Raw genomic sequence first — 15,919 nt, 5'->3', positions numbered from 1 at the left:
CATTCTAGCCTATCAAACGCTTTTTCCGTTTCAAAGCTTAAAAGCACTGATGGCAAATCCCTCTCTGTACTGGTAGCAATAGAAGCTAAAATGTGACAGATGTTCATTACAGTGCAACGATTTTTTTATAAATCCCACCTGGTCTGGGTTTATCAATTGAGGAAGTACTCTGGCCATTCTATCTGCCATAAGCTTGGCTAAAATGTTTACATCAAAATTCAGTAAGGAAATCGGTCAGTAGGAGGCGGGATACAATGGACCTCTGCCTGGTTTGGGCAGCACAACAATAGTAGCTATGTTGGAAGCATATAGGAAGCGACCAAGAGTAGTCAGCTGCCGAAACATCTCCCCCAATGGGTGACATAAGTTAGAGCTAATATTTTATAGAATTCAGCAAGGATCCCATCCGGCACAGGTGCTTTCAACAATTTAGCCTCCAGAATTACCTGCTGAATCTCGGAAACCCGAAAAGGCCTATTCAGCCCTTCCAGATGTACCAAGGAAAGTCTAGGAAGGTTCACAGAATCGAGATACCTCTATATTGCACTAAACTCCCTGGGCTTTCCTGTATAAAGTTGCTGGTAATAATTACAAAATATCTCTGAGATTTCTTTGCCTGAATCAGTCACAGTATTCGTGTGGCAGTTCATGGCCAGGATGTAGGTGGGCCCCAACCAAAATTTTGGCTATATACACCAGGGATTTACCTATTTTATAACCATGGAGAAAAAATTTGTATTTGTAATACATTTGACCTTTACAGGGCATTGATGTAAAAGAGTATTGAGAGCTGTCTGTGTAGCTAAAAAACTGGCCCTATTGGAACCTGTCAGGAACTACTCTTAACACTTCTTATCACAACATAGTTGTTTCTCTAGAGTTAAAATGGAAGCATTCATTTTCTTTTTCTGTAATGCTACATAGAGTCACCCTGAAGAACAGCCTTAGCTATCTCCCAAAACAAATTAGGGGAGTCGAGATGTAATTTGTTATGAAGCAAATAATCTTCCCACTTCTCCAGAAGATATTTGAGAAAATACAAATAAGTCTATAGATACTTGGGAAATTTCTACATTTTCGCCATATCCAAGGACTGATAACTCTGCTAAATCCAGCTACACTGGAGCATGGTCAGAAATGGTTAAAGGACCAATTTGAGTATCTACTATCCGAGAAAACACTGCTTGTGGAGTCATCAGATAGTCTAGGTGGGATTGTGTATTATGTGCTCTGGATATGTGAGTGAACTCTGTCACTGAGGTGGAGCGTTCTCCAGATATCAAGCATATTCAAGCACTCACATAAATACGCTATCCTCTTACGAGTAGACATATTGGGCTTGGACACTGGTGTCAGCTTATCCAACTGTTCATCATGTGGAAGATTAAAGTCGTCCCCCCCAACAATTTATTTATTTATTTGTTTGTTTGTTTGTTCAGTTTTATATACCGTCATTCGGTGCTGCCATCATAACGGTTTACAGAAATCAAACAAAGAAAAACAATCAGGGTAGACTGTGCATAGGGCAGTAATAAGCGGGCCAGTTTCATGAAAAAGGTGAGATTGTACACATTAGGAGCATAGATCGTGCAAAGCACTATAGGTTTCCCATAAACATACCCTCTAATATTAAATACCTACCTGCAGTGTCTGCAATAAGATTTGTTGCCTGGAAGGGGACAGTTTTCCCAATCAAAATGGCTACCCTAGCCTTCTGTGTACCTGATTGGGCAGAGAAAATCTGCCCCACCCATTGCCTTCGTAGCTTTTGGTGTTCAACCAAAGTTAAGTGTGTTTCCTGTATCAGAGCAATTTGGGCTTTTTGCCGCTGTAACGCTTGAAAAACTGTATATTGCTTGATAACTGATCCAATACCTCCCACATTCCGTGTAATAAATCTCACAGAAGAATTTGTCATGAACCTCCTTTCAACAGCCCAGTCTTCCCAGCCTCAGTCCCAGCTGCTGTGGATAACCACAGTGCAACTGCTGTAAAATGAAGCCATGTGGGTCTTCAACTGCTAATAGCATATGTAACTGAAAAACAAAAATACACCCCTTCCATTCCCCACCCTCCCCACAGAACTCCCTTTGCCTGGAGAATTTCTCTAAACAAGTGAATAGTCTCCACAATCTGTCGCCCCTCCATGGGTGCAGAACCTTGCTGTATGTGTAAGGTCCTACATCACCAACCCCAATGCAAACCATATAATAACTTGAGCAGCAAATCTTCTCAACAACAAAAGAGAGAAAAGAATGGAGCTGCTCACAACTCAGTTGACAACCACTAAAAGAACTCAGAAAGGCATCCAAGTGGCATGGAATGGCTGCCCTATGAGGTAAGGCTAAGGAAGTTAGGACTGTTAAGTTTGGAGAAGAGACAACTGAGGGGGGGATATGATAGCGGTCTACAAAATCATGAAAGGACTTGAAAAAGTTAATGTAAATCGGTTACTCTCACAGATAATAGAAGGATCAGGGGTTACTCCATGAAATTAGCAAGTAGCTCATTTAAAAAGAATTAAAGAAAGTTCTTTCACTCAGTGCATAGTTAAGCTCTGGAATTCATTGCCAGAGGATGTGGTTACAGCAGTTAGTGTAACTGGGTTTAAAAAAGATTTGGATAAGTTCCTAGAGGAAAAATCCATAAACTCCTATAATTAATAAGCAAAAGTAACTTCAGATTTATTTAATGTTTGGGTGCTTGCCAGGTACTTGTGACTAGGATTGGCCACTGTTGGAAACAGGATACTGGGCTTGATGGATCCTTGGTCTGACCCAGAATGGCAATTCTTATGTTCAAGCCTCTATAACAGTGAAATAGCATATGCAGTGTCCAAGCTTCTTATGAAACATTAAAGCTCCTGAAGAGGAAAAGCAATTATTCATCTCTCAAGATAAGATTGAAGGAACTGTTGTGCTTCCTCCGCAGCTTCATAAATAAAGGTTTTATTTTGATGGGTGATGCGCAATTTCATGGGAAACTGGAGCAGAAATCTGATCTGCTTCTCAACCAGCTGGGCACATAGAGGAGAACATGTCTTTCTCTTAGCAGAGACATAAGAACATAAGAAATTGCCATGCTGGGTCAGACCAAGGGTCCATCAAACCCAGCAACCTGTTTCCAACAGAGGCCAAACCAGGCCACAAGAACCTGGCAATTACCCAAACACTAAGAAGATCCCATGCTACTGATGCAATTAATAGCAGTGGCGATTCCCTAAGTAAACTTGATTAATAGCCATTAATGGACTTCTCCTCCAAGAACTTATCCAACCCTTTTTTGAACCCAGCTACACTAACTGCACTAACCACGTCCTCTGGCAACAAATTCCAGAGCTTTATTGTGCGTTGAGTGAAAAAGAATTTTCTCCGATTAGTCTTAAATGTGCTACTTGCTAACTTCATGGAATGCCCCCTGGTCCTTCTATTATTCGAAAGTGTAAATAATCGAGTCACATCTACTCGTTCCAGACCTCTCATGATCTTAAAGACCTCTATCATATCCCCCCCCCTCAGCCCGTCTCTTCTCCAAGCTGAACAGCCCTAACCTCTTCAGCCTTTCCTCATAGGGGAGCTGTTCCATCCCCTTTATCATATTGGTTGCCCTTCTCTGTACCTTCTCCTTCTCAACTATATCTTTTTTGAGATGCGGCGACCAGAATTGTAAACAGTATTCAAGGTTGTGGTCTCACCATGGAGCAATATAGAGGCATTATGACATTTTCCGTTTTATTACCATATCCTTTCCTATAATTCCATAACATTCTGTTTTGCTTTTTTGACTGCTGCAGCACATTGAGCCGTCAATTTTAAGTATTATCCACTATGATGGCTAGATTTGTTTCCTGTGTGGTAGCTCCTAATATGGAAACCTAACATCATGTAACTACAGCAAGGGTTATTTTTTCCCTATATGCAACACCTTGCACTTGTCCACATTAAATTTCATCTGCCATTTGGATGCCCAATCTTCCAGTCTTGCAAGGTCCTCCTGTAATATTTATTTATTTATTTTGCACTTTTATATACCGATTTTCCAATAACAGAGCTACTGATCAATTCGGTTTACATTCTGAACAGAACAATGACAAGTTAATGTCTTACAATGAACAGGTAAAAGTAACTTGGATACAGCTATATGGGGTAATAACATAACATAACGTAAATGCTACAGAGCCTAATGTAGGCTAAAACAAGAAGCAAGGTATCATCTGGGAATGGATTTAAGTCTGTTAAGGATTCAAAGAAGGCCTGAGAGTTCTGGATATGATCTATATAGTTCTCTGGGGGGGTTACTAAAGAAGGGTCCTTGGCATGAATAGTTCGGCAGGCTGTTGCTTATGAGAACGCTTGATTGAATAACCAAGTCTTAAGTCTTTTTTTAAATATAGTGGGGCATTGCACTAATCTGAGGTCTAATATATCACAGTCTGCTTGTGATTTAACTACTTTGAATAATTTTGTATCATCCGCAAATTTGATAACATCACTCGTTGTATTTCTTTCCTGATCATTTATATATATATTGAAAAGCACCGGTCCAAGTACAGATCCCTGAGGCACTCCACTTTTTACCCTTTTCCACTGAGAAAATTGACCATTTAATCCTACTCTCTGTTTCCTGTCTTTTAACCAGTTTGTAATCCACAAAAGGACATCGCCTCCTAACCCATGACGTTTTAGTTTTCGTAGAAGCCTCTCATGAGGGACTTTGTCAAACGCCTTCTGAAAATCCAAATACACTACATCTACCGGTTCACCTTTATCCACATGTTTATTAACCCCTTCAAAAAAATGAAGCAGATTTGTTAGGCAAGACTTCCCTTGGGTAAATCCGTGTTGACTGTGTCCCATTAAATCATGTCTTTCTATATGCTCTACGATTTTGATCTTGACAATCATAGAATAATCTGGAAATAATAATATCTTGCAGCCTTCATATTCAAGCTTCCTCGATAACTCTCTTAAGGTGAACCAGGCAGAATGTCTGGGCCTGCACTCCTTCACAAGCCCCTTTTCCCTGGGGAAAGGAGAAATAGAGATCAAGCAAGTAAACACATGGATCAGGGGAGAGAGAAGAAACAAACCCCAGAAGGAGGATTAAAGTAGAAAGTATAAGTCCCTGTGGCCCAAGGGGCAATCACATGATAGGGGACTCCAGGGGAGGGTTGTAAAGTGTGGGTGGGCAGGGATTCTAGCCACATTATGATAAAATGGTACAGTTCTCAGGAAACTCAGATGTTGGGTACAGGTGTGACAGGTTTCCTCAGCAGGTAGAACTTTGGTCAAAGCTTTTAGGTTGGGGATTTGTTGTTTACCTCTTGAACATGGGAGGGCGAGAGCTACCTGCTTTTCCATGGATGTGGTGTTCTTCAGCTAAACATGGCTGCCATTGAAGGGACTTTTGCTTTTGAGAGTCCATTGCTTAATTTTAGGTTGGGGTGGGAGAGTGTTTTCATTTTGTGCTACCTGTATTCCCCTGGACTGTGTTTCCTACGTAGCGGGGATTGGCTGCGAGTAAAATAGTTTTTTGTATTGAGAATTTGGCATTGTTTCTACAAAAGGTGGGGACAGAGGAAGAAGACTCAGAACCCCTCATCTGTTTCTCCGTGATGCATCAGCAGCAGCAAACCACAAGGCCCAAAGCCAGTCAGGAGATCGACCGAGGACAGCTCGGATGACAGTAGTCAGCACCTGGATTGTGACTTGAACTGGGGCAGTGATAACATTTGTATTTTGTAATGTGAAGGATGATACCCGAAAACCTTCCTTAACCAGTGCTGGAGCAGGTCCACTTTAAAAAGCTTAGACAAATAGGTAGCTCTGAGGGCAGTTCCCCTGAGAGAAGGCAGCTCTTGTAATATTGCTGTCCTGAAAATGAAGGTTGTATTTGTTTATGCTGCTGAAGGAAAGTAGTTTGAATTCTGTTATTTCTATTTGTGTTCTAAATAAACCACTCTTTAAGAAGAGAAGGCTGGCATCCTGTATGTTCCATGGCTCCAGCCCAAGACTGCTCTGCTATGCCATATGTAAATTTGCCATTTTCTTTTAATGTAAGCACTGTATTCACATTTGTAATCTATTTAAATATATTAAAAATAAATAGATGCTATTCTATTTATTGCAAACACTCAAATTACAAAAGTAATAACTGGTCAAAGGAATGTAGACATGCTGTTTGTTTTATTTGTTTGTTTCTTTCTTTCTTTCCCTCACACAGGGACGTGGCAGATTTCAAATGATGAAAAGACTCTACTAAGCCCTTGAGTTGTCAAACTCTGAAAACTTCAGAAGTTGAATTGTCTTCATCTTTGTCTGCTACTTTTTGCTTCCCTAATTCAATGAGGTCTGCATAAGTTAATTCTGATTTTGATGCCAGCAGTTCATGGACATAGTCTGCTTCAACTTCTGAGTTCTTTGCCCATTTCTACTACATTTAGGGCTACATCTTCAACAGTCTCTGTATACCATGTGAAATCAGATACAAATTCAGGACACAATTTTCCCAGACACTATTTAGATTTGATTGTTTGACTTCCTTCTGTGCCTCACCAATGTTCTTAAATTGCATTGTAAATTTTGAAGCCCTTCCAGAAATCCTTTAGACTCGCTCCATCTTCTCTCTCTGTGGCCATGATAGCCTGTGAAAATGTTCTTGTCTCATGTTTCTTGCAAGAAGAGTAAACCTCATTCTCCATGGGCTTCACTTCGAATGGCCTGGAGAACTGCTGCTTTGTCAAGTGCTGGCATTTTCACAGGAGAAATTTGCTTGGAGAACCACTGGAAATGTCACAGGAGACAGAGTTACAGGCTTAGGCAAGTGTTGGCATTTTCACAGCAGAGAGAGTGTAAAAGGAGCCAAGAAAGCTTATCTTTTTAAGACCATCTGCAGAGTTGAGCAAAACATTTTACAGCCAGCTTGTTTTTAAGTTTGCTCCCTGCCTTTCCAGCCATCTTGCTTTTATGCTTTTGATGAAACAGCTTTTAAAAAGCATGGACTTGGAGGGCTGGTGTCAGTGACTGGTGCCTTATGCACACTTAACAACAGGGGCTGGGACTGGAAATACTGACGTTAGTGACTGGCCCCTCCTACACATTCAGCAGGAGCTGGGACTCAGGGGCAGATTGCAGAAAAATATCAGCCCGGGGGATTTTTTTTTTTTCAAAACTGGCCCATGGGGTATCTGATGTCCTCATGCACTTTCCTGCAGCACATGTGTCAACAGCTTCCCAAAGCACGCCAAGTCAATCCTGGAATTCTGCAGAATCTAACAATAGTAGAGAGATAGTGGATGCCCTGCAAGGGGCTCTTTTCAAACAAATGGTAATGGAACCCACGAGGGAGGGAGCTATACTGTTAATACTACCAGAGCACCTAAACGCAATGCCCTCGACTAAACAAATTGCTCCATACTTCGGGTTCTTAACCAAAGCCCTGTATAATCCTAGGGCACTAGACAGTGCCAGGAGCAGTGCAGGCATGGTGACAGTCCATCACCACTCGCCATCCGAGATAGCGAGGGCATCCACCTCTGTGCTGGGGAAAGACCGGGCTGAGCACTGTGGCAATCATCGTCACCGGCACAGTGACCGTCCGCTACCGACGCAATCCAGGACATTAGTGGCATCTTACTCGGTGCTGGAGAATGACTGGGCCGAGGGGGACATCGCTACTGCCACCGACACTGTTCCGCACATCGGTGGCAGTTCCTCAGTGCTGGAGAATGACCGGACCGAGCTCCGAGAGATACTTATTTCGCACCTGCGTCAATGTCCATTGAGCCAGTTGCAAAGCGGGCTCAGGTTCATGAATCCTGTGCTTCTCTGCACCCGAGGCGCCGAGGCATTACCCACCAACACCGGGGCCGGGTATTGAGCCACCACAAAATAATGTAGAAGCGCCAGTAATGCCTAGCCTGTCTCCTCTGTAGCTTCGCTACCATACCAGCTTACAGACTTGAGCCGGTCGTTTACATCCCTCAGGCTGTCCTTGATGCCTCCCGAAATCCACTAACACCGGAGCCATCGATATTCACTGACTCGTCCTTCTGCGATCCACCACGAAGGATATTAAGTACTCTAATCCCGCTTCATCAACAATCCCATCTTGACCTGGTCGCTAAATCGGGCCAAATGGTTTTGGAAGGTTCTAGGTCATATTCTCCTCCAAGAACTCTGTTGGTGTCACATATCGCTATTGCCAGCTAGGTTTGACACAACACCAAGAGAACCCCGTTACCAATAATTTGGGATTGCATCGAGATGTCCTCCCGTTGCCAGCAATGGGACTCCGTACTCGATAATACTCTGGCTTCTGGTTCCTAATTAAGGCCCGAAGTCCCAGATACAATAGCTGATCTGCTAGACACAAGATCCAGCAGTCACTGCCTCAATTGCAAGCCTACCTCGAGACCTGGCAACAGCTCTCGACGTTTTCTTGCACAGCAGACAGAGATGTGGGTAAGACTTTTACCGCTCATGCTCCCGTGTGAGACCAGCTGATATCCAGATTACATCAGCTCCACCAGTTGGACAGCCTCCTGGTCGCTCAACCTTGCCAGATATCAGAGCGGCCATCTCACTTAGTACCAGGGCTTGGGGTACAGTCTCCCGGATGCTACAAGGCGGGGAGGGGGGGTTAATCCCGAGGGGGGGTTAATCCCACCACTCCTTCTTTCAACAGAAAGCAGATGCTCTCCGCCCATCCTGGACCTCAGAAATGTCAACAACTTTCTTCAGAAGGGACAGGTAAAATGGTGTCTCTCATCACCATGCTTCCCTTCCCGCAATAAGTGGGTTGCCTCTCTCTAGTCTTTCTATGTGCTTCATAGTGAGCCAACAACATTCCAATGCCAAGTTCTGCTGTTCGCACTAGCTTCGACAATGTGTGTATTTCACCAAATGTCTAGCAGTGACTGTTGTTTCTCTACGGAGCAAAACATCATTCATGCTTTTCCTTGCATGAACAACTGCCTAATAGGAGTCAATCCAAGCAAGGAGCTCTAAATTCTCCAAGACTCACTATAAATCTACTACATTTCTCTAGGATTTCTGTTTAACTACCATAAATCCCATATGGAGCAGTTCTGGGCACTACAGTCGCAATGAACTTCCTGCCCAACAACCGTGCAGACATCCTGTCAAATTCCTACACATCTTTGTGCGCATGCAACATAGCCTCAGCCCCTCAATTCTTTCATTGATGGGCCACGGGTTTTTCATTATCCACTTCACTCATATACCCAGGCTGGCTATGAGTAAGATTCAGTGGATTTTCAAATATCAGTGGCTCTAAGCTGTTCAACTGCTTTCGTCCCTGATTCATATTACCGATCCAGAACCAAATCCTCAGATGATCCTGGTCACGGTCGCATTTACTTAGGGTTGAAGAGTTCGAATCCACATCTTCCCAACCCAATATGCGTCTATTCCGCTCCATACAGAGTTTCCTATCAACTTCCTGGAGCTTCGAGCCATGAGTTATGCCTTTTATACCTTAAAATACTGCCTCTGCAACAAACCTTTGTGCATACAGACAGCATAGTGGCAATGTAGTATTCCAACACACAAGCAGACACAACCTCTTAGCTGCTCTGCCAGGAAGCTGACAGCTCTAGCCTTCGGCCCTTGCACACTTCATGCATTCCCAGGCCACTTATCTAACAGACTTATCGAACGCACTAGCAGACCTGCTCCATAGATGTTTCCATCCCCTTGAATGGTCTCTGACTACATGTGTAGCAAGCAAAATCTTCTAGTGCTGAGGTCAACCGACCTTGCCCTCTGCGTCCGAATCGAATCATACGGTGGACAGATTCTACTCCCTACACATGTATCGGAATGTATTCCCATGGACACCTTTGCTCGCTCTGCAACAAAGGCCTCTTATATGTGTCTCTATCGACACCTCTCATAACAAAAAACTCTCATTATGCTACAACAGGACGGGGTTCACTGTTTCTCAGACCCACATCCTGACTGTGACAAGTATGCTTTCCCATACTTCTCAACTGATCACTTCAGTAACCAATTCGCCTGCTCACAGGTCAGACTCATATCATAGACTCACGGATGTTCTCAGGTACTGGTAGCATCACAACAGCCTTCCACACGTAAATCTTACCATTCGAAATGGCATGATTTACCACATGGCACATACAAAAGGGTATTAGCTCCTTTTTCTACACCACTCCTTTTCTCTTATGCTTTCTAACATATCCTCGGATTCTGGTCCCCAGACATCCTCCGCATGGGTACACCTCAGTTCCAATTTGGCGTACCACTTGGGAGTGGGGATGTCCGATTAACAGTTCAACCCCTTCTGAGTTGGCTTACCATGGGTTATTCACTGATTAAGCCACCTCTATGTTCACTGGTTATGGAATGGGGCCTACATTTAGTGCTTACAAGATTCATACGTTCCCCCTTCGAGCCTTTGCATTCCTATAACTTTAACAGTCTGACATGGGAACTTCTTTCCCTCGTAGCCATCACTTCTGCTAACAGGGTCAGTGAGTTACAAGCCCTTGTTGCATACTCACCTGACACTGTGTTCCTCCGTGACCGAGTGGTCCTACATACTCACCCTCATATTCTTCTTAAGGTAGACGCAGCCTCTCACCTTACTCAGAATATACTCTGTCCACTTTTTCCCAACGTCTCTCTCTCACCAGGGTGAGAGGGTTTTCCACTCCTTGGACTGTAAGAGTGCATTTGCATTCTATCTAGACCGCACTACGCTCCATAGGAATTACACCTAATTCTTTCCTTCTTTGACAAAAGAAAAGCTGCGAGTTCAAGTGGGCAAACAGACTCTCTCCAACTGACTAGCAGACTGTATCAAATTCTGCTATGACGCACTCTCTAGGGTTGAGTGCAGGCACATTCTATAACAGCCATGACAACATCGGTACCACACTATAGTTCAGTGCCAATTGCCGCTATTTCCTAGGCTGTGACTTGTAGCTATCTTCACACATTCGCAGCCCCCTACTACTTATCAATGAAAGTCTATCAAGACACTGCCTTTGGCCAACCTGTCTTGAAAAGCTTTCTTCCACGATAATCCCAAACTCCTTCCACAATCACCTGCTGTGATATCAGGCTGCCTCATCATTGCCAATAGCACCCTAATTATTGTGCCTCCGCACGAGTTGTCTGCTATTGGCCTGTTGTAATACGAGGCAGCCTGTAGCTTGCTAATCACCCATATGTGAGGACTACCATCCTGCTTGTCCTGGGAGAAAGCAGAGTTGCTAACCTGTAACAGGTGTTCTCCCAGGACAGCAGGATGTAGTCCTCACGAAACCCACCCGCCACCCCGCGGAGTTGGGTCCGCTAACGTTTTTTATTTTATTTTTCGCTCGCGCTTTTTGCTACAAATGAGACTGACGAGAGACCCTGTGGACACAGGGATCATGGCATGCTGGGCATGCTTACTGCTCTCAGTGTGCCAGTCAAAGCTTTCTAGAAACTTTGACAGAAAGTTTTCCGTGATAGGGCTCCGTCCAGTGATGTCACCCATATGTGAGGACTACATCCTGCTGTCCTGGGAGAACACCTGTTACAGGTAAGCAACTCTGCTTTACAAATAGATAAAAAATGTACAGTTAGAGCCAGTGGCATTCTAAGGGGGAGACAAGGGGGGGATCCGCCTTGGGTGACAACAGGGAGAGGGGTGCCATTGCCGCCAGCAGAAAGGTCCTGCGGTGGTCCAAAGAAGTGATGTGCTGGCAGGGTTCCCACTCCCCGCCTGCAAAAGTGAGGTCCTGTGGAAGAAGAGGCTGGCGGCAGATGAAGACGAGGCCCTGTGGTGCTGCTGGTGTTTCCCAGAGCCAGCGGCAGAAGAAGAGGCCCTGAGGTGCCGCTGGCATTTCCCGGAGCTGGCAGTCAATGAAGAGGCCCCTTTGGGCCTCTTGCATTTCCCGGAACCAGCGGCAGAAGAAGAGGCCCTGCTGTACAGCCTTTGGCCAAAGAAGAGCTCCAAAATGTGTTTGAGAGTGAGAGACTGGCCCTATGAGAGTGAGTGCCTGCATAGGAGAGGTTGCCTTTGTCTGTGTATGAGATGGTGCATATGTGTGTGTGTGTATGTGAGTAAGAGAGTGCCAGAGTGTTATATGTGTGGGTATGAGAGGGTGCTTGTGTGTGTGTGAGACACAGAGTGTGCCTGTGTGTGTGTATATGAGAGGGTGTATGTGTGTGTGTGAGAGACAGAGTGCCTGTGTGTATGTATGAGAGGGTGAGGGTATATAAGAGTGAGTGTTTGTGAGCTTGTGTATATATATGAGAGGGTGCCTATGTCTGTGTTTGAGAGAGTGTCTGTGTGTGGGGGATGGGGTGAGAGGCAGAGGAAGCATGTGTGCATCTGTAAGACAGAGGAATCGTGTGTGAGAGAGGAAGTGGTCTTGTGTCTCTATTTGTGATTCAGAGAGAGATGGAGGAAACATGTATGTCTGTCTCACACACACTCTCTCACTAAGCATGAATGTATGTGAGACAGAGGGAGCATATTTTGTTTGTGTGTGTGTGTCTACCTCCAGTCCATAACAGTCTCAGGGTGACAGGTATGGAGAGAGGGGGATTTTTTAATCCTTAGTTTTAATTACTGGCGGGCCGATACAGTAAAAAACGCGGGAGAGCGGGCGAGCGCCTGCTCTCCTGTGCGCGCGATACAGTAAGTTAATTTATTTAAATTAGGCCCGGTGGTAAAAGCGTGTCCCTAGCGCCTCTTTTTGGACAGGATTGGCGGCTGTCAGCGGGTTTGACAGCCGACGCTCAATTTTGCCGGCGTCGGTTCTCGAGCCGCTGACAGCCACTGGCTCGGAAACCGGACGCCGGCAAAATTGAGCGTCTGGTTTTCGGCCTAACAGCCGCGGGCCGAATTCAAGAGGAAGCAGCTGTATGTGTTTAGCTTGTGAGAGACTGAGGAAGCATGTGTGTGTGAGAGAGAGAGAGATGGAGGAAATGTCTGTGTGTGTGTGCGCAGGGCTGGCAGAAGCACTAGGCAAGTTAGGCCTAGGGTGCCGACCATTAGTGGGTGTGAACCTTGTGGGGCTGCCTCTGCTTGCTGCCCAAAAAACCAAGAGGAAGGAGTCTGGTAGTTGTGTTGGTGTGACGGGGGGGGGGGGGGGGGGGGGGGGGGGGGGGGGGGGGGAGGGGGGGGGGGGGGGGGGGGGGGGGGGGTGGGTGGGGGGGGGGGGGGGGGGAGGGGCAAGGCAGAAAGTTCCTAGGGCACCTAATCCCTCCCTTGCAACCAGCTTCTGTGTGTGGGGTGTATGTGGTAACAGGCAGAGAAAGTTTGTGTGGATGTGGGTCTCTCTCACACACACATGGCTACCTCTGCTCTCCACTAAGCTTGTTGTGTGTATATGTGTGTGCTCATGGCGAACGGTCCCACTCTATAACAATCTTATGCTGGACAGATATGGAGAGCGGGAGATTTTAAAAAATCCTTATTAGTTTTAATTATTGGGTGTTATTTGATTTGTCTGCTGTTTTGAAATATTGTATTAGTTTAGGAAATTTTAAAATGATATATTGGGGGAGGGGCTAAAGGAAGTATCTGCCCGGTGCCAAATACTTTAGGTACGCCACTGATTAGAGCCAGAAATTAAAACCATGCACTTGCAAGGCTTAGGAAGTTTATTACTTATTATTATTTGAAATTTAAAAATCACTATATCTTAATTTTATTAACTGTATTGCTGATTTCAAATGGAATAAACATATCTACAACCAGCATAAAGCAAAATCAGCAATGGCCAAAAAGAAATGCCACTAACTTAGCAGGCAGCTGTAGACTGTAACTGCCTGGCGGCTGCCTGCTACTACCGTGGAGCACGGAGCATACAGGGAATCATCTTTTTCAGCAAAAGTCAACTCGTTGAACTGCAACTCCCAGAAACCCTATCTCCTACGCAGGCGCGAGGTTTTCGGCGCCATTTTGTAACTGGCCTGTTTTCCCGTCTCTGGTCGGGGGTCAGTGGGACGCAGGGGCCGGGAGGAGTGGGGGTTCCTGTCCTGTTTCTGGTGGGGTGCGGCAGTATGGAGGTGAGGTGTCATGGTCGCAAAGAAGCGGCTCTCAGGTGGCGCGTGTTTTGGTATTAAGGGAAGGTGTCGGTGTGCGGATACTCTGTGGTTTTGTTCTGAGAGGCCGCTGGAGGTTTTGTATGCCAGCTTCTGTTTGGTATATAAATCGGAATGTGTCTTGCACGGTGTTGATGGCATTACGGTGATGTTTATGTGTAATATTGTTTATTTGTGCGGAGAAATCCTGCACTTTTCTTTTTCAGTGAGCTGTTTTGACCTTTGTGCGTCTGGATTTCGTCATTTGGTAACCTAATGCTTTTGTCCCTAAAGCTCTCTTTGGACGAGGTACTGTACAAGAAAGGCAGTATTATTAATGTCAAACTCACCTGTAAGCAAACCACCTTATTAGGGAATGGTTGCTCTTACTACGTATTTTTTTGGTCCCCTGGCCTTTGTGTTTTCATAATAAGAAAAATGGTCTGGTTTGGTTAAAAGGTGCCTCATCCAATCAGAGACCCTTTTTTTGGTGAATTTTTAAGGCACTCAGAATCTGTCATAACAGGCTTGTCATGTTGGACTCTTAAAACTGACTTTTCCCTCTTTTTCTCCTTAATAACACAGAGACCGTGAGGCCAATGATTGGTTTAATATGGCCATTTCTGAGCGCTGCCAGCTGCATGCCTCCCATTGGTTGGTGTTAAGTAATGTGGATCAGCTGCACTGTAGTCCAATTTTTATAGCTCACATTCAAAATTCCCTCCTCATATAGGGGCTGATGTAATAAGCTGCAGTACACCTGCTGTGGATTTTGTGTGTGGTATTATGTATGTTTTTTCTGTGCTAATTGTATGTGTGTGTATGTAATAACATGACACCTAAAAAATGCACACAAACCCGCTCAAAAAGCTGCAGCTGGTTTAGTGTGAGTCTATGCTAATGCTATGCAAAGGAGGCAATTAACTATTCATGGACAACGCAGAGAGCCTTTCTGGTATTAGTGTGGGTTTTTTAGCTCCTGGGTCAGGGCAGGAATTAAGTGTAAGTGCTAGTCTGGAGGTTGAAAATTTAAATGGCAGAAGCCAAGAAGAGAGGTCTGAGAGGGAACAGGCACCTGAAAAATGCTGAATGCTTTTGCAGTTCTGTCCAAATCTCTGCTGCATTTCCCCCCCTCACTGGCATCTGCCTTACAGCTCCTATAAAGTCGGTGACAGATTATGAAGGGGTTAGACATTTGCCCTACCCACCTTTTAGCCCCATTCCTGGATTACTAACTTACTACTGTCTTATGAAAGGGAAAGGCTTTCAACCAAGAATTGACCACATTATTGCGGGTTTATGCATGGTTTATTGCATTGGGCCTTCAGTGCACGTTGTAGAGTGCATATCTTGGATATTTGTTTTGTGTGGATTTTCTGTGTGTATCTCATTTGCATGCTGTCCCCTTACTTATTACATCTCATGAAGGTGCCTGCTTTGGCTGTGTGCATGCTGAAAGCACCAATTTCACCATTGGCCTTATTACATCGGCCCCATAGTAGTAAAATGGAAACAGATTGGACTATAAAAGAGTGCAGGATCATTGCACTCTTAAAATAAGTGTGTAATATTTAAAAAATATTACACAAATTTACAGTTGGTTATGACAATATGTGTAATGTTAATTTGTGTAATAAGTTACTTACTAAACATATTTTCTCTGTAGGAGACTAGGTAAGAAATAGCTAGTGACAGGCACAAACCAATGTAGGTTTGGAAATGTTAATGCTTAATGATGTGCTCTGACCTGTGGGAAATAAGTGATTCTAAGTTTTGGACATCAAGAGCACTTGAAAAGTGTAAGATATGGGTAATCTGTTGCAGAAATTTGAATTAAATTTGAATTCATTATA

General features: G+C 44.5%; 1 protein-coding gene across 8 annotated transcripts in view; it reads left to right on the top strand.

The window, feature by feature from the left end:
- Positions 1 to 15,919, top strand: part of LOC115092117 (NEDD4-binding protein 2-like 2) — a 314,632-nt gene that overhangs the window by 24,552 nt on the left and 274,161 nt on the right. For 2 of the 8 annotated variants that reach the window (XM_029602662.1, XM_029602663.1), the window contains exon 1: positions 14,119 to 14,375. The exons of 1 other annotated variant lie outside the window; for it this stretch is intronic. In XM_029602662.1, coding sequence (XP_029458522.1) covers positions 14,343 to 14,375 — 33 coding nt within the window. In that variant the 5' untranslated portion in view covers positions 14,119 to 14,342. Of the gene's footprint in view, positions 1 to 13,917; positions 14,052 to 14,116; positions 14,376 to 15,919 lie in introns of those variants that run through there. 5 more of the 8 variants (XR_003856907.1, XM_029602664.1, XM_029602660.1 and 2 more) reach the window with 4 other exon arrangements.

The sequence above is a fragment of the Rhinatrema bivittatum genome, chromosome 5 (genome assembly GCF_901001135.1).
Source record: "Rhinatrema bivittatum chromosome 5, aRhiBiv1.1, whole genome shotgun sequence".
NCBI lineage: Eukaryota > Metazoa > Chordata > Amphibia > Gymnophiona > Rhinatrematidae > Rhinatrema > Rhinatrema bivittatum.
The sequence above is the reverse complement of the archived record's forward strand: the minus strand, read 5'-3'. Positions and strand labels throughout refer to the sequence as shown.